Genomic DNA, 25454 nt, shown 5'->3' with positions numbered 1-25454 from the left:
TGTGAGGCTGAGAACAATTCGGGAATGTGAAAACCATTACAGTAACTACAAAATGAGCCACAGCAAGTTGTAAAAGAAAACTTGACAGAGTGCAGTGTAGCTGTAGAAAAGTGAGTAGGAACCAGTTAGTAGGATTTAGATTATTCAGTCAAGCACATAAAACAAGGTAAGCTGCGATAAAAAACAGGTTAACCAATCAGTGTGAAAGATGCTGCGTACCGTTGTAACAGGCCCAGTGCAAAGGGGTGTAGCCCTTGTTGTCTGTGAGGACAGGAAGTTTCTCTACAGACTGGGCGGCGTGCAGCAGGCCCCCCAGCACACCGATGTGTCCACAGGCTGCGGCCAGGTGCATGGGGGTCCGCCCCTTGCAGTCACGGACCAGAAAGTTGGCGCTGTGCTGCAGCAGGGCCTCCACACACTCCTCATGTCCCGTCACCGCCTGACAAACGTCGGGGTCCAATTAACAAGGGGTTTCCCCGTCAGGGGGATCAATCACAGGCAGATTAACCTTCAACCCACTCATGTATCAGAGGCCTTCAGAAGGTTAGGCGGGGACATTTTTGCTGATATCAGATATTTGAAAGAATGTATATGAAGTCTTACTCACTCCTCTGTGAAGAGCTGTCCGACCCCACTTGTCTTTGGCTTCTACACTTGCACCCTTATTCAACATGGAATAGACGCAGTCCGTGTGTCCGCTCAGCACAGACAGCATCAGAGGGGTCCTGAGAATCACAACAAATGTCAAATGTCTGGTTTCAAACACTGCAGATTGTTCCTGGAGTTCAACCGCTTTACTTACTGTCCATTCCCATCCTGAATGTCAGGGGCACTGGGAAGATCAGCATTTCCGATCAGCAAACGCAAACATTCTGAATGACCGTTGGTGGCTGAGGGTGGAGAAGACAAGTAACGTTAGTAACGTTGTTCAAAAAGGTCTCCACAACTCATGTGACACAAGGCTACTGAAAGAAAAAGAAGTGTCTTGCGACCTGCGGCGTGGATGGGCGTCCTCTTTAGGGTGTAGTCCTTAACCAGGATGGAGGCTCCCTGGTTGATCAGGACATCCACACACTCCACGTGGCCCTTGAATGCGGCCAGGTCCAGAGGCGTGCGCCCCTGGCCGTTCCTCACATCCAGGTCCAGCAGGGACTGCACCAGCACCTCCATAGCCTGGTGGTGGCCGTGGTAGGCCTGGAAGAGATCAAAACAATGAACTCACACTGTATCTGTTGGTTATCACAGGCCTTTTCTCTCAAGGGTTTTTGGGTGTCCTTACGGCGAGGTGCAGCGGGCTGATGGGAGCTCTGACATCCGAGTCGTTCATGATGTCCGTCCCTGAGGTTTCCATTAACTGAACAAGCCACAAAAAAAGAAAAGTCAAAACCTTCTAACCACATCAAGATGCTGGCTGGATTCATAAGGCCTCAGCATAAAGTAACAATCTCTTTAAAAAAATATATGATTTTGGTGCGCACGCAGTTCAGATTGTAAAGGGATAATGAAAAAGAGGATGCCTGATTTTCGCATATTTTGGAATATAATTATTCTAAACAAATGCACTATAAAGGCAGCCAGCAACAAAAAAAGATTATCAATAACATCAGTGATTGTTACGCTGAGTGATAAGAAGAGAACAACATAAAGGTAGAGAATGGCAAGCGCAGAGGGCTAGTGAACGATCCTCATCCTTGTTCCAAACATGAGCTGTTTAAGGTGATGGGTCCGCTAACTACTACATTTTCTTTTTTACTCACTAGTAATCTGTAAAAAGTGTAGACGTTTTGTATTCGGTCACATAGACTTCGAATGTAATGACCATAATAGACAACGACTTTGCATATTTTATACATATCTATATAAATGTGTGTATTTGTAGACACCTGTGCTTGTGTGTATTGTCTGCCAGGTAGCAATGCTGTGTTTTTGTTTTTGTTTGTTTTTTATTTGGACATGGCCCTGTCCGTTGTAATGCTGCTGCTATGTGCCCTCAATTGCCCCCTGGGGACAATTAAAGTCTTTTTGAATTTGAACGACGACCAACTAGCCCATCTTCTGTTTTTGTTGCCCATTGTTTGAGTCATATTCAGCTTTCAGGTTGCTAGAATCCATACCATAATCAAAACTTCTAGTGGTAGACCAGTTGTAAAGTAATATAATGCACAGACAAAGACCAACTATTTGTTCTCTCTTTACCACGGACATGCATAGTGACAGGTAAACCCGACACAGAACCATAAAGGTTCAAGACTACGTCTAAGCAAGTGCGTGGTCATGTCGTTGCGTGATCCATAATCAGCCCTTTAGTCGGCAGTTGAAGATGCAGGATTTAAATACATTTTAAACATTACTGCTGGTTTTCTCATTTAAAAAGACAAACACACACACACACATTACTGTTTTACATCATCTTGCTCGCCTGGTTACCATGGGGTCAACAGCATTCAGTCGCTCAGCCCCCCACCTCTGGAATTCTATGTCTCATGACATCCAACACTCCAGTTCCATTATCACTTTCAAATCTCATCTATTCAGACAAGCCTAATCCCTTAAAGTCAGTTGCATTCTTGTGACTAGAATGACCCCACTCTTTCCTCTTGAACATTTTTATTATTTTGTTGTTTTTTGCTTGCTCTTATGAATGTCGGATTTTGTAAGGTGAACTTGAGTGTCAAGAAAGGCGCCGATAAAAAAATGCATTATTATTATTATGATTATTATTATGATGTTCTGTGGGAAGGTTGATGCTGCTCCCCATACTACAGGTCATTGGTCCCTTTAGCTCATGGTTTTACTTTGATGTTGCTGTGGCTCGAAGCATTGCTAGTCCAGCCCCAGGATACCACGATATATACATCAAATAACGGCTAATAGATCTCGATTTTAAAAATCGGCCGATATATCGTTATGGGGAATGTTTTACTCCCTAATATCGGTATTGTCCCCTAAAATCTATTATTGTCAGCCTCTAATTTATTTACATATAATATTTACATATAACTGGACCAAGACTCAACTGAAGTGTTATAGCTCTAATACACACTAGTGTGTTACTTGCGTAATTCAATAACAGACACTCACCACATCTAGAGGCGTTTCGCTAGCGATCTGTGAAGGATAAAGGATCAACCATTAGACATGACTACGGAATGGGACATATGGACAATGCAATAAAAGCCTCACAAAGCCTCACCAGCTCCAAACAGAGGCGATGTCCGTATGCAGAGGCATAGTGCACCGTATTGTACCCCTGATTATCCCTGATCCCTGGATTGGCATCGTTTCGCAGCAAGTACTCAAGGCACCTGTTCAAACAAGAGATACACTTTAGTAAAAGAAAAGGCAAAAGTCAATGCAACTGTAGAGTTATATCAACTGGAAGGGAGCATGCATGGGACTTGGATACTCCAACAAGGCCACAGCATTATTAACTTGAAATGTCAACAGGTTGTTCTTACTTCCCGTCTGTGTCGGAGGCGGCGGCGTAGTGCAGCGGTGTGCAGCCCCTCTCGTCCAGGTCGTTGACGCTGGCCCCGGAGCCCACCAGGGCAAACAGACACTGGTAGTTACAGTTAGCGGCAGCGTAGTGCAGCGGTGTTCTAGGTGAAACAAGATGCAATGAAAATTGTCATAAGGGGAAATGTTACCTCCCCTTTCTCTGCTTTGCCCAATCAGCTATGACCGTGCGAGCGCCACATGTGTGTGTGTGAATACACACACTGTAATGCAGGTGCTGTACACTTCTGTGTTATTTGGATAACCTTTCTGCTGTTGGTTTTATGCATAACACGTCAGGTTTTTGATGTCTCTGGTATTTCCACCACAAGACTGTAGTGAGGGTTATCTCAGCCAAGGCTGAGAAGGAATTGGGGGAAAGGAACTTTGGCTTTGACTCCCTGAAATACATGAACATGGGGGAGAAAGGGATTGTTGCCCGCGATTGTCTCCCGCTTGAGCCCCGCTGCCGAGGCAGTGGTCCCTCGACAGCGGGCAGCGAGGCTCCGGAGGGAGAGATTCACAGTCAACAATAACGGGCAACAATCCCTTCCACCTCCATGTCGCATTTCAGTCTACTTCAGATTGATGTGGAAGTGGGAGGCGCACACATCTTTGGCCGAGATAATATAGATTATATGATATTATTTAGATATAGAGCTCCAGGACTCCCTAGTGTTATATATTCTATATTCTAGTGTTTTAATATTTATAGAACACGGCCAAAGGCTGTGTGCGCCTTGCCATTGTGATACATCCACTGTAAACAGAGCGCATGGTACCATGGCCGCAAGCTGCTCAGGGCCACAGCCCCACCCTCCTCCTTGACCCGCCTCTCTCCTCCTCATTAGCATTAAAGCTACAGACACCGAAACTGAGCGTTTGGATGAAGCTCAATGTGCGACTGGCTCGTAGTAGCTGTAATTCTGCACCATGGCAGAATTTCGGTAACGTCTTCAAATACTGTGTTAGGGACCCACTAATATCTATATTCAAGAATCACTAAAATAGCATGCCATGGGACCTTTAACAAATCATTAATTTGATACTTAATTATTTAGCCAATGCTTCTTTCCAAAGCAAGCTACATTGAATTGTAAATACCAGGGGTGTGCATCTCTCCTTTACAGGACAATCCGATACTAGATACATGTGCTACGATACAGGGACGATGCATTTTAAAATCGATCCGGTGTGATTTGATGAGATATGATTCAACATGATAAGATGGTTAATATTTGTTTAATGTTAACACATTCATTTTCTATTAATTAAAATAAGCCTTCTATAAAAGAGCCATTGCCTACTTTCAAATAGATAGATGGTACAGGGACCAAGAAATGTTAGGTTTTTATATTTGTTTCTTAATGGTTTGGGGAAAAAATGGAAGACAAATGTAGAACTACATATCTATTTATTTGTTTATTTATAAACTTGATAGCTGTCTTATACAACTTACAAATAGTGAGGCTTTTGTCAAATTTCCCTCCTTCTTACAAAACCCAAAGGACTTCCACAAGTTTGATTTCAGATTCGCGACTTGCCTGCTCGTGTGACACAGAAACGCACGTGCAAAAACATACACAAACAGGGAGCCGCCCTCATCCTTAAATTCCATTTTTCTGATCTGTATTGAACCGGTATGATATCAGGCTAAAGGTTCACGCAACCGATTTGCAACGTTTAAGTCGGTGCATCGATTCGTATCAGTGAAACGTTACACCCCATGTAAATACAATGTTATTATAAATGTCAAATAATTAAATATTAATTTAACCAAACTGTTAAAAGAAAACTTGAAAGATCTGAGAAGAAAAAAGCACTTGGCAATGGTACCGACCTGCCAAAGGAGTCCTTTCTGTTGAAGTCTGCTCCAGTGTTCAGGAGGAGGTTGAGACATTCCAAGTTCCTGGAAGGCATGAGAACAATAAGCATAACTAGAACTGCAAGCAGTTATGCAGGGGTCCAAGAAATGTGCATTTCGCCGGCACAACGCGAAGCATGTGTTCAAAACGCTACCGTGAACCTGTGGATATAAAGGTTTTGACTGTGGGAGGTTCGGTGTGGGAGTTATATCCCCAAACGTGTTTTCAGAACATTCCTTTGGCCAGTTAGGAGATGAACAATTCCCTCGTTTATGGCGGCCCCTAATGGCGAAATTTTGTAGAAGATATACAATTTCCTCGTTTATTGCGCCCCCTAATGGCTAAATTTTCCGATTTTTTTATCGAATGACATTAAGGTTAGCACCAACATGTGTGTAAAATTTGGACTCGATCCGATGTCTAATCTTTGATTTTCCATGTCTAATTTAGCTAATAAACCAATATTCAAAACGCTACCGTTTCGTCGTTGATTTATTTTTTTGTGTGCGTCTGAAGATGACGTGTGCAAAGTTTGGTGTTGATTGGTCAAGAAATGTGGGAGGAATAGCGAAAAAACAGTTTAGCGGTTTTCGCGATTTTGTGAAAAAAGATTAGTGACGCAAATGGGCGTGGCCTATGGCAAAAGATGCAGCAGACTCCAGTGAATCAGTGCGTATAACTTTTTTGACTGTCGGAGGTTCGGTTTGGAGTTATAGCCCCAAACGCGTCTTTCCTTGGTATAGCGCCACCTAGTGACCGGCGTGTCTGGATTTTGTTATCCGAGTAGCGGTGCCGGACCTGGATCTAGTCATGCAATTGGCGTGTGTGCACCATTTACGGTTTGGGCTGTGGTCCCACTTTCAAGGCGGGAAGTATAAAAATAATCCTTACAAAAACAATAGGGATCCAACCTGTTGGCTTGGACCCCAAATAAAAAAAATCGCTACAAAAACAATAGGGATCCAACCTGTTGGCTTGGACCCCTGATAATAATCGCTACAAAAACAATAGGGATCCAACCAGTTGGCTTGGACCCCTAAATAAAGGCAGTTGGCGAGATGAGGACTTTGGAGTGCAAGTGTCCTTACCCCCCAGCTGCTGCAGCGTGTAAACAGGTCCTCCCAAAGTTGTCTGGAGTGTCGATATCAAAGCCTTCAACAGAATAGATGATAGTTAGCCGCATATGAACCACATTATTTATTTCACACCACTGTGTACATCAGATACTAAAATATATATATGATGAGATGTTTCCACCTATTTATAATGGGTTGACATAATTGGGTTTAAAGAACCTGGAAACAAATAAATGACAAAAGAACATAAGCATACTGTAGGACATTTTGATTGTTGACTTTATTACATGCAATATTATGTTTGTTGTGAGACATGCTAGGAGGGAGGGGCAAGATGGCGCCAGTGTGTTTGTCGGCCTGCCGTCAGCTCCTACCTGTCCGGTCGGTGTCCTATATGTGTTATCGGTTTGTGTTCTCTCTACTGTTTCTTTGGCGTTACTCCGATGCAGCATTATGGACTTATGATCGCCAAACATTGATGCGCATCAAAAGCGCTCAGGAGTCTCAAACTCTTGAGTGTCCTCCTGCTCCACACAACAGACGTCATCCCAGATTCATCCACCCTTCCATCCTTCAACAGACGTCATCCCAGATTCATCCACCCTTCTGCGGATTGTATCCACCAGCTTCCCTGTTGCGCTGGCTACCGTAAGAAACGGCGTAGGAACAGGGGAAATCGCGGCGGCATCCGGGTGAGAATCAGGAGAGAAATGAGTTTCTCCCCCGCGCAGCCACGGACTCGCCAGCTCTCCACTGTCTATGGAGGACACAGTGACCTCTACCTGGCCCGGCGTTCGTGGGATCCCAGGTACTCCTGCCATCTGTCCGTCGCTCCATACCGGACGCAGATCCCCGCCAGCCCGGCCCGACCAAGACTGCGCGTCCGAAGCGGCGGAGTGAACCTCCAAAACATCCGACCTCTGGAACTCACTCGCTGTCAACAGGTTTCTGTGCTTTCTGTGAAAGCGGCCCTGATTAACTGCAGGTCTGTGTCAAATAAGACGTTCATCCTCAACGACTTTTTCACGGGTCATGATCTGGATTTACTGTTTTTGACTGAGACTTGGAATGCCTCTGGACCCGGTGAGTTATCTGCTTTTGGTGAACTCTGTCCAACAAACTGTTCCGTCATTAGCACCCCGAGATGCGTTGGAAGAGGTGGCGGAGTAGCTTTGGCATTTAAAAATCGTTTAAAGATTCGGACACTGTCTACTGGGAATTATTCTAGCTTTGAGCTACAGTGCGTAAAAATAGAATCCACTACAACTCCGTTGGTCTGCGCATTGGTTTACAGGCCTCCCAAGCCAGATAAAGACTTTATTAGCGATTTTTCTGACTTTGTCGCAATTTGTACCATTACATGACCGTCTGCTGATATTGGGTGATTTCAATATCCATGTCTGTTGTCCAGGCAGACCCATGGTCAGCAAATTCTGCCACGTCCTGGATTCCTTCAGTCTTCTCCAGCACATAGACAAGGCTACTCATGTACTCGGACATACTCTTGATCTTATTCTCTCCTATGGGATTTTATTGACAAATTAAACATCGAGGACGCATCGTTCTCTGATCACATGCCTATTGTGTTTGATGCCACTCTATCTAACCCCATGTGTACAGTTAAAACCCCAGGCCGTTTTTCCCGTTATATTAACTCCCACACTGCAATCCAGTTCTCTGAAATGTTCAAAAAAACTGCATTCTCAACTGCTGATAGGCTTCCCTCCAACCCAGATGAATTGATTTCCCTATTTCATTCCTCTTGCTCAGACATCTTAAACTATGTAGCCCCCCTTAAATACAGGCGGCCCAAACTGACATCCCAACAGTGGTTGGATGAACCCACCCGCTCTTTTAGACAGGCCTGTCGAATAGCTGAACGAAGGTGGAAGAAAGACCATCTTACTGTTTCTTTTGACATTTTTAAAAATGCATTGGTGACTTATCAGGCAGCAGCCAAAAAAGCCAGAGACAAACATTTCTCTGATATCATAAATAAACATTCCCATAGACCCCAAATTCTGTTTGGTACCATAAACTCCATTATCAACCCCCATGTATCCCCAGATGATGACGCATCCACTGACATCTGTGTAAAAATTCTTAAAATTTTTCACTGAGAAAATTGAAAACATCAGATCCCAGTTTAACCCCTCCCCATCTGACATTACGCCTGGCTGTTCAGGTGCTACAGTCATTTTTAACACATTCAAACAAGTTTCTTTAGAGGAGCTTAGGGAGATAGTCTCACATATGAAACCCACATCTTCCCCTCATGATGTTGTCCCCTCCCATATCATTAAGGACACTTTTGATACAGTTGGCCCAAGTATTCAAAACATCATTAACGACTCTGCGGTCGTCCAGCCTCTGCTTAAAAAACACAACCTGGATGCTAAGTGTCTAAAAAATTATCGCCCCATTTCTAAGCTTCCTTTTATTTCTAAAGTGATGGAAAAATTTGTCCCGTCACAACTGCAACCTTTTTTAGATTTAAATGAAATATTAGAACCCCTTCAGTCAGGCTTTAAAACTCTCCATAGCACTGAAACAGCTTTGTTAAAGGTGACAAATGATCCGTTACTCACATTAGATTCTGGTGAAAATGCTATCCTGGTTTTATTAGACCTTAGTGCTGCCTTTGATACTGTGGATCATAACACTCTTCTGACCCGCCTTGAACAGTGGGTTGGCATTAAAGGAACAGCCCTCGAATGGTTCAGCTCCTATCTGAAACATAGGACTTTCTCAGTATCCATCAGTCAGTTCTTTTCATCCACTGCTCCTGTCTCCTATGGGGTCCCACAAGGGTCCATCCTTGGACCAGTCCTCTTCGGCCTGTACATGCTCCCGCTAGGGAACATTATCAGGAAACATAACATCTCATTCCACCTCTACGCAGACGACTCTCAGCTGTATCTTCCACTGAAGTCTAAGGACTCTTTACAACCTCTCCTGGACTGTCTGGAGGATATTAAAGGCTGGATGGCAACTAACTTCCTTCAGTTAAACAGCAATAAGACAGAAGTCATGATCTTTGGCCCTCCCAAATCAAAACACACTCTTGTCAGCAACCTAGATCACCTTGAACCTTTTGTCAAGTCCCATGCTAGAAACCTTGGTGTCATCCTTGATTCAGAGCTTTGTCTTGACAAGCAAATTTGTGCTGCTGTCAAAAACAGTTTTTACCAGTTACGCGTAATTGCCAAAATCAAACCTTTCCTGTCTCCTAAAGACCTTGAAAAAATCATCCATGCCTTCATTACATCACGGCTGGACTATTGTAATTCCTTATCCATAGGCCTACCCCAGTCCCTACTAAACTGCCTTCAGATGGCCCAAAATGCAGCTGCCAGACTGCTGACAGGCACTAAAAAACATGACCACATCACACCAGTTCTTGCCTCCTTGCATTGGCTTCCTGTTCATTTTAGAATTCAGTTCAAGGTTTTACTGATTGTTTTTAAAGCTCTTAATGGACAGGCCCCTAGTTACATTTCTGACCTTATCCATCCCCACCAAGCCCCCAGGTCTCTCAGATCATCTGGCAATGCTCTCCTCCATGTGCCTCGGTCAAGGCTCAAGCGAAAAGGTGACAGAGCCTTTGCAGTTGCAGCGCCACGGCTGTGGAACCAACTGCCCCTGGACGTTAAAAATGCTCCGTCCATAACACATATAGGACACCATCAAGTCTAGGCTCAAAACTCACCTTTTCACTCTATCCTTCCCAGCTTTCTAACCCTCCGGCTGTTGCCCCATCTGTAACTCTGTATATGTCTCTTGTTGTCATTGCCGTCTCTGTTCCTGTTGTCATTGTTTCTGTTGATCTATCTGCCTACTGTTGCTCGTCTCATATTGTAATTATTTGTTTACTTATTTTTATTTTACTTTATTTTATTTATATCACTATTTTTTATGTACAGCACTTTGGTCAGTGAAAGCTGTGTGAAATGTGCTTTATAAATACATTTTACTTACTTACTTGTTGGGAGTGAAGCCAGTAGATAAAAGTGTAATAAAGCATAGCATACCTGATGAGAGGAGCTTCCGGCAGCAGTCAGAGAATCCACTAAGAGCTGCCAGATGCAATGGGAACATCCCGTGAACACCTCGTCTGAAAAAAACACTAAAATTAAACTCACATTCATAGGAACATACTTGAGCTAAAAGAAAATCGCACAAAAAAAAGGTTTTATCTGTTGTATGGCAGCGGTACCAATGCACCAATATTGTGGATTGAGGACATTTAATCCATCTCAGGTCTGGTAAAAGTAGCTAAATTAAGCTGGCGTACAACAAAGGAAGGCCAAGTGTCAACCCATCCAACAGGCTGGAATTCCTCTCTTTTAGGAAGTAAAGTGAAGGGAGAGCCAGATAAATAGAAATCGATGGCAGCCATAGTTAGCTGTAGACCAACAGACAGTGGACTTCGTCAAGGGCTGAGACAAGACCCTGAAGAAGCATTTATATGTAAAATTTACATCCTAGACAGACATCCTAAAAAGATCGCTGTGCATTTTGGCATTTGTATGCATTATTGTACATATTAAAATAGGTTAAACACATCATTAAGTGTTCTTACAGTATATGCTAACTAAGCAAGCTTCTATATGAATGACCAGGTATTTTTTTCTACAAGTCATCAAACATGTTATACTGCAATACAAACAGAAACGAGGGCCCGGCCCACCTGGGAGCCAGGGCATGGCACACTCACTTGGCGGTGTCAGCTCCATTGGTGATGAGCGTGCTGATCAGCAGCTCGTGTCCGTATCGAGCCGCAATGTGCAGCGGAGTGTTCCCATTCTTATCTTCACAGTCGATTTCCGCCCCTAGAGGAAGAGAGTGAGCCGAATTGAAAGTTGCAACTCAACAAGGTGGTTTAATGCACTGAATTGCTGGATTAAGATAATAAAACACTGATGGAGGGGAATGAACAGCTAATAATCTTTACCGTTCTTTATGACCGCCTGAGACCTCGAGAACCGCCCGTGGATGGCCGTCATATGGAGAGGAGTCTTTCCATCTTTACTCTGCATTGGTGGAGAAGGAAGTCACAAGTGAGCTACCAACTAATATTATTTTCAAATGCCTTTAAGGATTTGGCCAGTATGTGAAGATCCCAGGGTAGGTGTTGAGATAGGCCATGTGGAAATGTTACTGAGGCGTGGTTTGGGTTAAGCTCAACGCTTTTGCCATATTCTGACGTTAGGCAGTTGGTGAGCCGTTAACCTCCACTGTATCACCAACGAGTGTTGGGCAGCTCCCATAGCTGGATCTTTGTTTGGAAGTGCAAACAAACTGCCCTCTCCCACACACAAACTAATCAACAAGTTTGGATTCTGTGTTTACACGCCACTGCGAATGCTCAAAAACTGAGACTTGTCCTTGTCATGAGCATGGTAGTAAATTTTGGAACAATTTGCTTTGACCCACTGGTTGCAGAAACATGGCTAAGCAGGAAAAATGTTGCAATTATGTTTAGGTCCTCGTTTACGTAAATCCATACAACCGGGAACTGAGCACCTCATTCTGATTCAGGAGCGAACACCAAGTCTACAATCCGTTAAAAACACAGCCTCCTACACGTACAGTACGTCTACACGTACTCCTGCGACTTATTGAAACGTTGCTCGGCATTCAGAATTAACACACTGCCTAAAATGCAGCAATGATCTTCGCTCAGAATCGCTTCGCTTGTAGACGCAGAATAAAAACCTGCTCAAATGGAGAAAACGTCCTGGACAAGGCAACCTGTATGCACACCCAACTGTATGATTCGTTGGGACGAAACAAATATACAGCTATTGGAGCTGCTAAACAATTGTTTGGAATAATGGATTGATATGAGCTGAAGAAAGATTATGGCTGATTTATATCTGAGGGGTATTCCACAAAGCCGGTTTTATCACATAACCGGGCAAGTTAACCCAGGGTTTGCGGTAACCCTAGGTTTTCCGTTCCAAAATGAACACGGTATGTTAGTTACTATAGAAACATATGCTCTGAAACAAACCTGGTCGGAGCAAGTTTTGCACAGGTTAAGTTTGGAACATAACCCGGTTTTGGGTATTTAAACCCGCGTTCACCGCAGATTTCATGTGTTCACAATGGCAGGCCCTTTTGATGAGAGGCGATATCGGAGCGCAAATTATTCTTGCAATCCACCGGGAGCAATTAATAAGACCACGGCCCGACATCTTGGCATATCCGGATGACTTTTTGCTGGAGAGATATAGATTCTCGCGTAAATGTTTAATATATTTAAATAGCCTTCTCCAGCCTTACATAGCCAACCCCATCCACGTGCGGACCAAAATTTTCATCGGCCTCCTATCATACAAAGAGTTTGCCGAGAGGCACTTACAACAGAAAGTACAAAATAGTCCTAACGGACTTACATCCACTGGAGAATGTTCGATCGTAGCCGGCGGCTCCATTACAAGCACTAATCCATCTTGATCTGTGAAGTTGATGAATTGTCACTTTTAGGTTTTCTACCCAGTTACCAAAAAAACATTTGGAACATTTGCGCTGTGGCACGCACACGGTTTGCATGTGTTACTTCGAAAATAAACAAAATCTAAAATACAAGAAAAACAGAAAAACCTACATTCAACCAGTGGGGTACCCTCACATGGCCCATGACTCTCTGAGGAGGTACCTCCAGGTGCCAGGGCGCCCTGAATTTATTTCTATTGCCAGCTCCTCCAACGGGGTCAAGACAATTTGAGGGCCAGATCCAGTTTGCCAACTGTCTGCCTTTTTACGATTGAATTAAAAAAAGGGCATATATAAATGCAGGAGTGACAAATATGGTATGACAATTTAAATGCTGGACTGACAAAATATACCAATACAATGGTGGGAAAAGCTTAACAGTTTGTAAGATGTTTTTATACTTCATTTTTACTTGATCCGCTGACCGCTTGGGAGCCATCGGAGAACGTATTTTTTTAGAAGAAAAGTGTTATGTGGTAGGAACATTAAGAATGCTTAACTTGGATATGAATAGATTCATGCCTCAAATATTAAGGATCATGCTTTTGACATCTTACACATTTACGCGGTCAGTGATCCGCTGCCAGGCTTTGGTTCTCTCGGTTGCAGGGGCTTTAGAGTTCCCCTTCCTTGTGATATGTCCTTCTCCTCGTCATAGCTCTCTAGGAGAACCTGGAGTTCCATTTAATTCAAATAAGCGGCAAGTTTCGCCATTTCGATCATGGTTTCCATGATCCATACATCACGTCTTTATAGGTTTGGCGTGGACGTGCACAACCCTTTGTTAACCAACCCCGTGTTGATTGAACTATTGCATAACCCGTGCTGTGGAACCAACAGCTCTGGTTTAGTTGGCACAGGGTCAATCAACCTAGAGTTCAGCGTTAACTGTGTTTGTTAAACCTCAGTTCGTGGAATACCCCACAGGACACAGACAATGTCAACAATACATGTGGACTTAAAAAAAACCTTAGTCCTCTTTAATTACATGTACTTAAACACAATAACAATTGTCTGGCCTTGACTTTAAGCTCTCTAAGCCACTTGCCCGAAGCGCAAGTGGCTGTTATGTTTTACTTGCTCAATAGCATAACATACTTGCCCATAATGGAAAGTGTAGGCCTATTAAGAAAATGTATAAAACCAAGTATTTGGTGATACCGATACACGTAAAAACGCAAATATCAGCCAATAATATCGGCCGGCTGATATATCGATTGATCACTAATTCAGACAAAAAGAAAGGTTAAATGGCTTAAATCAAGTGAAGGGATTTGGACCAAAGTTGAATAGTCTAAATGGAGTAAAAATGTAAAAATGCACGCCATTTAAGAAAAAGTAAATGGTTGGAAACAAATAAAGTGACAGCTGAATGAAAAGCGCAAAGCATTGCTAAAAATGTAAAAGTTCAAATGTATTGCCCGGCATTGCTGGTGTGTGTGTGTGTGTGTGTGTGTGTGTATGTGTATGTGTATGTGTGTGTGTGTGTGTGTCTTTAAGAGAATAGCGAGCCGTTGTGATTAAAAGTAGCCCAATAGATCGGGAAAAAAAGCCCAATCTGGCAACACTGCCTGAACGTCCTCCAAAAGTAGCCCGATCAGCGGGAAAAAACGTCCTCACGCTCCAGCGTCAACGTACATCAATGAGACCAACTGAAAACGAAGCCGGTTTGGGTACCGGATTGACTCGGCTGCCAGATCGACTCGGGGTCCTGCGCTTACAGATGACGTATCGACACAAGCCAACGGACAAAACCCGGAAGGGTTGTTTATAAACGGGGCTCAATCATGGACTTAAAAAGAAGGCTCAAACCGTTTTGGTTTCATTGAACGCAGCCCGTTCTTTCGCACAAACAAAGCCATTGGAAACACGTCTAAAAGCACTGATGAATGCATATGTAACCCAGTTCCTGTTAGGGACTCTTATTCTGAAGGAGGAGAACGGAAGTGTCTGCGTGTGGGTCGCTGTTTTGACTCTGTTGGGAGCGCTGGAAATAAAGTGGATCGCCCCGTTCAGTGAATGGAGTTAACCCATTCTTCTTTAATCTATAAACCAAGTATATGCAACAATAATTTGTACATTAGATTATTATTATAACTAGAACTACAAGCAGTTATGCAGGGGTCCAAGAAATGTGCATTTCGCCGGCACAACGCGATGCATGTGTTCAAAACGCTACCGTGAACCTGTGGATATAAAGGTTTTGACTGTGAGAGGTTCGGTGTGGGAGTTATATCCCCAAACGCGTTTTCAGAACATTCCTTTGGCCAGTTGGGAGATGAACAATTCCCTCGTTTATGGCGGCCCCTGATGGCGAAATTTTGTAGAAGATATACAATTTCCTCGTTTATTGCGCCCCCTAATGGCGAAATTTTCAGAATTTTTTATGGACTCGATCCGATGTCTAATTTTGGATTTTTTTGGATTTTTGATTTTCCACGTCTAATTTAGCTCATAAACCAATATTCAAAACGCTACCGTTTCGTCGTCGAAGGTCGGATCAAAAAAGTGTTCTGAAGATGTTGTGTGCAAAGTTTGGTGTCGATCGGGCGAGAAATGTGGGAGGAGTAGCGATAAGGCAGTTTAGCGGTTTTCGCGATTTTGCCGAAAATTTCTATCGACGCAAATGGGCGTGGCCTATGCCAAAAGATGCAGCAGACTCCAGTGCATCTGTTGGTATAACGTTTTGGACTGTGGGAGGTTCGGTGTGGGAGTTATAGCCCCAAACGCGTATTCCTTGGTATAGCGCCACCTAGTGACCGGCGTGTCTGAATTTTGTCGTCTGCGTAGTCCGAAGAGACCTGGATCTAGTCATGCAATTGGCGTGTCTGCACCATTTACGGTTTGGGCACACTTTTAGGGGGGTAAGAATAAAAATCCTTACAAAAACAATAGGGATCCAACCTGTTGGCTTGGACCCCTAACTGCAAGCAGTTATGCAGGGGTCCAAGAAATGTGCATTTCGCCGGCACAACGCGAAGCATGTGTTCAAAACGCTACCGTGAACCTGTGGATACAAAGGATTTGACTGTGGGAGGAGTAGCGAGAAGTCAGTGTAGCGTTTCTAGCGATTGGTTTGCTTTACCAGAGCCCCGTTGCCCAGTATGTTTCCAGGTCCATTCAGAAAACGGCTTGGATGGACCTGGAATTGCGCCCCCGAATGGCGTAATTTTCCAAAGAGAATTTTCCTAGCGGCGAAATATTCCGAATTTTAGTGAACGCCATTTAGGGTAACGCCGACATGTGTGTAAAATTTGAACTCGATCCGATGTCTAATTTTGGATTTTTTTGGATTTTTGATTTTCCACGTCTAATTTAGCTAATAAACCAATATTCCAAACGCTACCGTTTTGTCGTCGAAGGTCGGATCAAAAAAGTGTTCGAATTTATTTTTTTGTGTGCGTCTGAAGATGTCGTGTGCAAAGTTTGGTGTCGATTGGTCAAGAAATGTGGGAGGAGTAGGGAAAAGGCAGTTTAGCGGTTTTCGCGATTTTGCCGTTAAAGACAAAAAATTATAGACGCAAATGGGCGTGGGCGTTTGCCGAAAATTTCTATCGACGCAAATGGGCGTGGCCTATGCCAAAAGATGCAGCAGACTCCAGTGCATCTGTGGGTATAACGTTTTGGACTGTGGGAGGTTCGGTGTGGGAGTTATAGCCCCAAACGCGTCTTTCCTTGGTATAGCGCCACCTAGTGACCGGCGTGTCTGGATTTTGTCGTCTGAGTAGCGGTGCCGGACCTGGATATAGTCATGCAATTGGCATGTCGGCACCATTTACGGTTTGGGCTGTGGACCCACTTTTAGGGGGTAAATAATAAAAATCTTTACAAAAACAATAGGTTTCCAAGCCAACAGGTTGGAACCCTATTGTTTTTGTAAAGATTTTTATCTAACCCTAACCCTAACCCTAATAAGAAAAATCCTTACAAAAACAATAGGGTTCAAACCCGTTGGCTTGGACCCCTAAAAATCCTTACAAAAACAATAGGGATCCAACCTGTTGGCTTGGACCCCTAATAATAATAAAAATCCTTAAAACTAAAGGAGATCGTTAATACTTGGGAATAACATGGGAATGAATGAAACCTCCGAGTCGATCTGGTAGCCAAGTCAATACGACACCTACACCAGAAGTACTAATATGACTCCCATGTTTAAAAAAAAAAGATAACATTTAAAAATTTGAATGGAGTCTCTAGGTGAAAAATTGAGGAAGGAGGAAAGAAAGAAGGAACGAACAAACAAACAATTATTGTTATGATTCTTATTCTCCTGTGGACCGATGGACTTCACTGTAGGAAGCTAATAGCCGTCGTTAAGGAACCACAGCCAAGGGGCTAGGGGTCCTGCTCACCTTGATGTTGACCTCTGCTCCGTTGCAGACCAACAGCTCCAGGCAGAGGGCCCCGTGGCGTGACGCGGCAGTGAAGTGGAGCGGCGCAAAGCCCTTCTCGTTCACCTGGTTAACGTTGGCGCCGTTCTCAATGAACTCGTTCACCACCACATCCTGTCCGTTGTAGCACGCCACGTGCAGCGACGTGTTGCCATACACGTTGGGCTCATTGATCTGTTAGAACCACAGACACACGGTCAGCACGGGCACCACTGTTTACAACAACACCACACACACACATACGCGGTCAGCACGGGCACCACTGTTTACAACAACACCAGACACATACACTGTTCACACCAACACAACACGCACACGGTCAGCACGGGCACCACTGTTCACAACAACACCACCACACACACACTGTCACCACTGTTCACAACACCACCACACACACACTGTCACCACTGTTCACAACACCACCACACACACACTGTCACCACTGTTCACAACACCACCACACACACACTGTCACCACTGTTCACAACACCACCACACACACACACACACACACACACACACACACACACACACACACACACACACACACACACACACACACACACACACACACACACACACACACACACACACACACACACACACACACCAGGGGGTTCCCTTTCAAAAGGTAACTTATTTATGGATTTCCACTCTGTAAGTACATTTTATTTCAGACCGGCCAACTCTCCGGAGGAGAAAATGTTGACGTTTGTAAACCCAACACCTGAGGGTCTGGGGGCTTTCTAATCCATAGGATATAACATGTCAAATAAGTATTCTGGTGCTTCCTGAGAAGAAAATAATGGAAAACAGAACCTCTCATTTAGGCAAAATCAATCCAATCACTGCAGCATGACCACCAATGTTTTCGAATGGAATTGTAAGCAAACAGGTATTACAAGTAAAACAAGTGAAGTCTGGCAGTTAACCTTGCTCGCGAGGATGGCTGAACAGGCAAAAAGGGCGAAAATCATTTATTGGAAAGGGGGGAACACAACTTCAATGGCCACGCACATTAGCATTGTGCATCAAATAAAGACCAAATGCAGTACCTTCGACCGTCTGAGTTGAAAAGCCTCCGTCTCCTCCTGTCGCACCACAGGCGGGCCCGTCTTAATCATCCACTCAAGCTACGAGCGGTAATCGCACACCCAGACATTGTCGCTAGTCCCGTCAGTTAAAAATAGTAATCCAATAGTGAAATCGGTGATGTAATCTATAGCATACAAGCTAGTTATCTTAAATAGTAAATAAAGTTTCCGATGTGCTGCATGATGATTTGTTGAGGTAGGCTCAGTAAAACGACTGTTAGGTTATCATGATGCGTTCAAATATAACAAAGAAACAGTAAATTGATTTTTTGGTGAGAAACATGAGTAATACTGTATTACTCATGTTTCTGTATTACTAATACAGTTGTATAGTGCTCTAATCATTTTAGTTTATATAACTTAAAATACTGTCAACATTTATTAAGAATTACATATTTAATTTAAAATGCAACTTGATTTCCTAAATATTTTCCTCATCACTAAAAACGCTTCGTATTTCCAACAATTAATAGAAAAGTATTGATAGTGGTATCGATAAAGCCTCGGATCGTTAATGAGTATCGAAAATGGCATCTATATCAATAAATATTAATGATCCCAATCCCTACTCATGGTAGGATCATATCGTGGTCTAAGACAATAAGAGAAATAGCTCGGTCGGTTCTTTGGCTCTGGTCCTGTTCACTGCTTGTGTTTAAAAAAAAAAAATGTGAACGACCTGAGCGCCAGAGTAACTAAAACGTATAAAGAAAATAAACGCGACTAAAGAGGGGGAAAATCAAGCGAGGTAAAAACATAGAATGTTTTTTCCTGCAAAATAAACTAAGCCTACTGTTCCAACCTTCCCTACTACTGAGAGTAGTTATTCAGAGAGTCTGAATTACCCGCACAAGCCCTTTTATTTGGAAATGATTTATTTTACTAAATTCTTTAGATTGAAATGTTCCATTTCAGCTCAGTGAAAAACTTGAAACACTTTATTTTAATTTGTATACATAATTGTGCTTCAAATAAAGACAAGCATTTGTCTACACCTTATGCTGCGTTCCAGGGACACTTTTTAGCCCGTAAGTTACAAGCTGGAACTGGGAGTGAATCGGTCTGGTACGAGTTCACGGGTGGTGAATTGCGGGTTTGTCTGCCGTACCAGGGCATTCTCACGGGTAGAAGGTTGTGAAAACACGGGTTAGGGGTTGCCTGGAACGCACCATGGTGCCTCAGCAGCAGGCAGCGGGGCTCCAGCAGGAGACAATCGCGGTCAACAATCGCAGGCAACAATCCCTTTCTCCTCCATGTCGCGGTTCAGTCTACTTCAGATTGATGTGGAAGAACCAGAGACGTCGGAGAACGCGACAGTCGATTGAGATTCATAATATCGTCTGGAGGCGCACACATCTTTTCGCCGGGATAATATATATTATATGATATAGATATCTATGCATAATATGTTATTATTTAGATATAAGCTCCAGGACTCCCGCCAGAGCACCCGGAGTCTTCTAGAATATTTACAGAACACGGCCAAAAGCTGTGTGCGCCTCGCCATTGCGATACATCCACTGTAAACACGAGCGCATGGTACCGTGGCCGCAAGCTGCTCAGGGTCACACCCACACCCTCCACCTTGATCCGCCTCTAAAAAACGGCACGTTTGTGGAAAGCTCATAGTGGGACTGGCTTCGTAGTGGCTTTAATTCTGCACTGAGGCTGAATTTTTTTTACTGTATTAAGTACTGTATTAGGGGCTCACTAACACCTGTATAAAAGCATCCATAAAGTAGCATGCCATGGGACCTTTAAACACAAATAATGAACATTTATGAAAAAAACGTGCAGACTTTTATTTAGCAATATTCATTCAATCACGTGTTTTGGCGTGTTGATACAGTTTAAATTAGTTTTTTTTTGGCAAATCATAGTGAGGTTCTTAAAAAAATTTGAAGCGTTAAAGACAAGAAATGTTGTTAAACTAACTGTCTTAAATGCATTGGCTTATTTCACTGCTCCAAGGCTCATGTAGCTCCCGTGAAATAACATACCTGCAAACTAGTTCCTTTTTGGCAAACTGACAGTTTGCATTTGTCAGCTGGAAATAGCTTAAATGTAGTCCAGCCCATTACAGCCAACAAAGTCAGCTCCGTTCCAACCACACCATGTGTGCCCAAGAACAGTGCATGCTCTGCTGGAAGAAGTACACCATTGCTTAGTAGTAGACCATAGAGGAGCTCTGTCTTCTTACCAGATTAGGTACCTGATGGTATTGGACCCATGGAACAGCTGCCTTGCAGGCGTGTGCTCTACTAGTGCTACCGATGGCCTTCATCAACAATGGGTGATCAGTACCTGTTGTTTGGTTGTTTACTCTGGCATTCAAACAGTAGTTGATACTATGAAATAATTGTACATTTAAAATGGGGTGCATAGTCCAAATTATAGGTCTTGTTTAAACTTTAAACTGCAAGCTACTACCTCAACGGCTCAGAGGAGATTTGAATATTCTTACCAAGTACTTTATTTGGGGCAGTTAGCAGACAGTTTTATCCAAACCGACTTGAAATAAGTACATTCGTCAAGAGGAGAAACAATATATCAACAAGTAAGCTTATTATTCAGACTTGGAGATTTTTGGAATGTGACAAACTAATGAAGTAGAACGGAATGACCGAGGACATTGGGATTTCTAAAACATCGAAAGGTATAGGATGAGGTCTTTATTAAATTACAGATAAAAGGAATCTGGCAACCCTGGCTATGGAGTAGACGTGTTTGCGGGAAGCTCCGCCTAAACTTATCTTTTTACCTCACTTATTGTTCTTAATTTAAATTTTGGCGAGTTTGAACTAACAAGAAAGACAAAATGACAAGAAAAGGCAAGGGGCATAAATCTGAAAAAAGCCAAGATGAAGAGGTTTTTGTCGAAAACGATGCCGAGGCCACTGAAGAAGCTGGCGCTACTGCAGCTAGCCCTGTAGCTGCTAATGCTAAAGTCCCGGCTACAAACGAAGACGTCTTGGCAGCAATAAATGCATTGAAAAGCGCTGTAGATGTGAGATTCGACGAGCTAAAAGGGTCCCTATCCACCCTCAAATCGGCTCTATCAGACGTTACTGAACGTGTGTCGTCAACCGAGGCTGCCGTGGAATCGCACGAGAAACGGCTAGAGGAGTTGGAGAGGCGACACGCTAGCCTTGAATCCCAGTACACGCTACAAGAAGCCAAGCTAGACGACCTTGAGGCCCGCTCCCGGAGGCAGAACATCTGCATCATCGGAATCAAGGAGAAAGCTGAAAACGGTAGGCCGACGGAGTTTGTTGCCAAGCTGTTACCGAAGCTTTTGGGAGAGGAGAATTTTGACCGGCCCGTGAATGTGGATCGTGCACATCGAAGCGCAGCGCCTGCTAAAGATGGTAAATCTAGGGCTATCATTGCAAAGCTACACCACTTTCAGGTGAAGGAGCTGGTGTTGAAGCTTGCCAGGGAGAAAACGCCGCTGCAGTACGACGGGCGCTCTGTGTTCATCTTTCCTGATCTAACGTCTGCTACCATGAAGAAACGGAAGGTGTTTCAGCACATTAAGGAGAAATGCAGAGCCAGGAAAATCAGGTGCGGTTTCAGGCACCCATCAAACTTTGTGGTCACAGTGGATGGCAACAGTGGATGGCAATACTGGCACGTTCAACACCCCGGACAAAGCCGAAAAATTCCTGAGTCGGGAGGCACGGGACTGGAACATGGATGTTGGGTCAAGCCGGCAAGTTGACTAATTTATCTCTGTATTATCAGCAAAATTGAAAGTAAGAAAAAAAAAAAAAGACCAAACGCATTGAGCATTGAGAGGACAAATGTTTTATTTGCAATTATTATCCACGGTTGAGGTGGAGTCTCTCCCTTGCTTGGAGAGAGGTGAGTAGTTGTTTGCTATCTTGGGCCTTTATTGGCCCCCTGAGTTTAGCTTTAACTTTAAGTCTGGGGCATGGAAGCGTTTTCCATGGGGTTGTCTCTCCCCTTTACTATGTTCATGTGTTCTGTTCGATGTTCTTTTTTTGTCTGCACATCTTTTTTTTCAGTTTACTGTATATTCCTTTTTGCCATGGTCATGTAACAAATTCCCTTATGTAGCATATTATGTCAGATAGACCTACATCTTGTAAACACAGTGAAGGTGGAATTACATTGGTCAGTTGGAATGTACGGGGGATCAATAGCCCTCTTAAGAGAAGAAAGGTTTATGCACATCTACGCACACTCAAGGCTGATATTTCCATCCTTCAAGAATCGATATAAAAACAACGGCAGCAAAAATATTGTGTCCTTCATGGGCATCTCATGTATTTCAATCTAAATTTTCTACAAAAGCAAGAGGGGTAGCGATCCTTATTAAGAAAACAATAGCTTTTATCCACAAGCAAACTATTTCTGATCATAGGGGCAGATATTTAATAGTTAAAGGGGAACTTAACTCTGTACCAGTTACCCTAATTAACGTGTATGGGCCAAATTTTGATGACCCCATTTTCTTTCAGAATCTCTTCAACACCATACCCGATATGTCAAACTCAAATATAATTTTGGGTGGAGATTTAAATTGTGTTTTGGATCCTGTCTTAGACAGACAACACTCCCAAACCAGTTCATCTAAGAGCAGTGTTACTCTTAATAATTGAATGCAGTCATATAATCTAGTGGATATTTGGAGGCTCCTCAACCCCACAGCAAAATACTTTTCTTTCTTTTCAGCAGTTCACAAGTCTTATTCCATTCTGGATTCTAAACTTTTAACACAAATAGTTGACTGCAAGTATCATAATATTCTCATATCGGATCATGCCCCTGTTTCTGTAAAACTTAAATTGAATTACAAGAGGGGAGAATTTAGCTGGCGCCTAAATAATGCAACACTGAAAAATAAAGAATTTTGCTCTTATCTCTCAAACCAAATAGATCAATATGTACAAATGAATGAAAACTGGTGAAGTTGATGATTCCACACTTTGGGAGGCCATGAAGGCTGTTATTAGGGGCCACATTATATCCTATGAGGCAGCAGAAAAAAGAAAATCTAAAGAAAGGTTAACTGAAATTGATAATCAACTGGCTGATATGGAAGTGTTATATAGAGAAGGTAACAAACCTGAGTTACTAAAGAAAATCACTGCATTACGATATGAATACAATACTCTACTGTCAAAGAATGTGTCACGTTTACTGGTCCAAATTAAACAAAAATATTTTGAATTTGGCGACAAGCCCCATAGGTTGCTATCCCGTCAATTAAGGCAAACTCAGGCTTCCAGAGCCATACACTCTATTAAGTCAGATGATGGAACTCTCTGGACAGACCCTGAAAAAATGAATAAATGTTTTGCTGGTTTTTATGAACGTGTCTATCAGTCACAAGGCGAACCTGATCCTGACGAGATGGAAACATTTTTTGAAAATCTGGACCTACCTAAACTATCAGCAGAATCATCTCTTTCACTAGATAAAGAAATTAATTCAAAATAAATAATGGAAGTGATCTCCTCCCTTCCCAACAATAAGGCAGCTGGGCCAGATGGCTTCAGTATAGAATTTTTCAAAAAATGTAGCTCTAAATTAACGCCTCTCTTATTACGTATGCTTAATCACTCAATGTTGAACTCAAGGTTACCTCCCACCTTATATAAAGCCAACATTTCACTTATACCCAAGCCAGGCCGTGACCCTAACTTGGTCTCATCATACCGCCCCATTTCACTGTTGCCTATAGAAACCAAAATCCTGGGTAAAGTCTTAGCTAACAGATTAAAGGAGCACATATGTTCCATTATTCATCCGGACCAATCAGGTTTCATGCCAGGGAGACATATGTATTTTAACTTGCGTCGTTTATTTCATGTGTTGTACACGGAGCACACAGAGGAGGCTGTAGTAATCTCTCTGGACGCACAACGTGCGTTTGATCAGGTGGAGTGGCCTTATATGTTGATCACACTTGAAAAATTTGGTTTTGGAGCCTCCTTTATGAAGTGGATTGAGATCATTTATTCACACCCAACTGCCTCTGTTATCACCAATCAAAACATTTCATGCCCTTTTGCAATCAATCGTGGGACCCGTCAAGGGTGCCCTCTCTCCCCTTTTTTATTTTCAATAATTATTGAGCCGCTTGCTGCCTGTGTCAGACAAAGTCAATGAATATCCCCTGTTGAGATACATGAGCAAGAGCATCATCTCTCGTTGTATGCAGATGACATTCTTTTGTTTATATCTCGTCCTGAAACATCAATACCTGCCCTCTTGACTCTAATTAGCAGTTTCGGCAAACTCTCTGGATTCTCTGTTAACTGGGACAAAAGTGAGTTAATGCCAGTGTCCAAGGAGGTTAATATGACGTATTTATTGTCCACTCCCTTTAAAAAGGCTTATGAGCATTTTTCATATCTTGGTGTTATTGTTACGAAAAAATCGGAGGACCTCTTACGAAAGAACTGGAACAGCAAAATTGAACAGATTAAGCAGGGAATTAATTTCTGGAAGACACTTCCTATTTATCTCGTAGGGAGATTAATGCTATTAAGATGATTGTACTGCCGCGTTTCCTCCATCTTTTTCAATCCATTCCTTGCTTTATTGCTCAGTCTTACTTTAAGCAACTAGATTCCATTATTGTATCATTTATCTGGAACTACAAAGCCATTAGAATTTCTAAAAAACATTTATGTAAAGCAAAGAATGTTGGTGGCTTTGCTTTACCAAATTCTAAAATGTACTATTGGGCTACTCATCTGTCTATGCTTGCTTGGTGGAGAAGGGGCCCCCCCTCTATTTCAGATTCATGCCCAGCGTGGCTACGCGTAGAACGGCTGTTTTGCAAAAAGTCTTCCTTGCCGGCACTGCTTAATACCCCCACCACAGTCAAGAAGTCATGCTATAGTAACAGCCTTGTAATTCATGGCACTATACGCATATGGGAGCAGATAAAATCTTATATTAAGGCTCCAAAAATGTATACCGACACTCCCATTTGTAATAATCACTCTTTTATACCAGGCATTAACGATGCAGCTTTCTTTGACTGGAAACAAA

General features: G+C 43.0%; 1 protein-coding gene across 1 annotated transcript in view; it reads right to left on the bottom strand.

The window, feature by feature from the left end:
- ankrd28b (ankyrin repeat domain 28b) overlaps window positions 1–25454 on the bottom strand; it is a 76325-nt gene that overhangs the window by 4026 nt on the left and 46845 nt on the right. The window contains exons 8-21 of the mRNA XM_056602219.1: window positions 17293–17505; window positions 11391–11469; window positions 11154–11268; window positions 10468–10550; window positions 6449–6512; window positions 5336–5404; window positions 3459–3599; window positions 3194–3305; window positions 3082–3108; window positions 1280–1354; window positions 993–1194; window positions 803–890; window positions 608–725; window positions 220–439 (exon numbers count right to left, since the gene is read on the bottom strand). Coding sequence (XP_056458194.1) covers window positions 220–439; window positions 608–725; window positions 803–890; window positions 993–1194; window positions 1280–1354; window positions 3082–3108; window positions 3194–3305; window positions 3459–3599; window positions 5336–5404; window positions 6449–6512; window positions 10468–10550; window positions 11154–11268; window positions 11391–11469; window positions 17293–17505 — 1606 coding nt within the window. The remainder of the gene's footprint in view (window positions 1–219; window positions 440–607; window positions 726–802; window positions 891–992; window positions 1195–1279; window positions 1355–3081; window positions 3109–3193; window positions 3306–3458; window positions 3600–5335; window positions 5405–6448; window positions 6513–10467; window positions 10551–11153; window positions 11269–11390; window positions 11470–17292; window positions 17506–25454) is intronic.

The sequence above is a fragment of the Gadus chalcogrammus genome, chromosome 11, assembly GCF_026213295.1.
Source record: "Gadus chalcogrammus isolate NIFS_2021 chromosome 11, NIFS_Gcha_1.0, whole genome shotgun sequence".
NCBI lineage: Eukaryota > Metazoa > Chordata > Actinopteri > Gadiformes > Gadidae > Gadus > Gadus chalcogrammus.
Note: the sequence above shows the minus strand (reverse complement) of the source record. Positions and strands in the feature narration are given on the sequence as shown.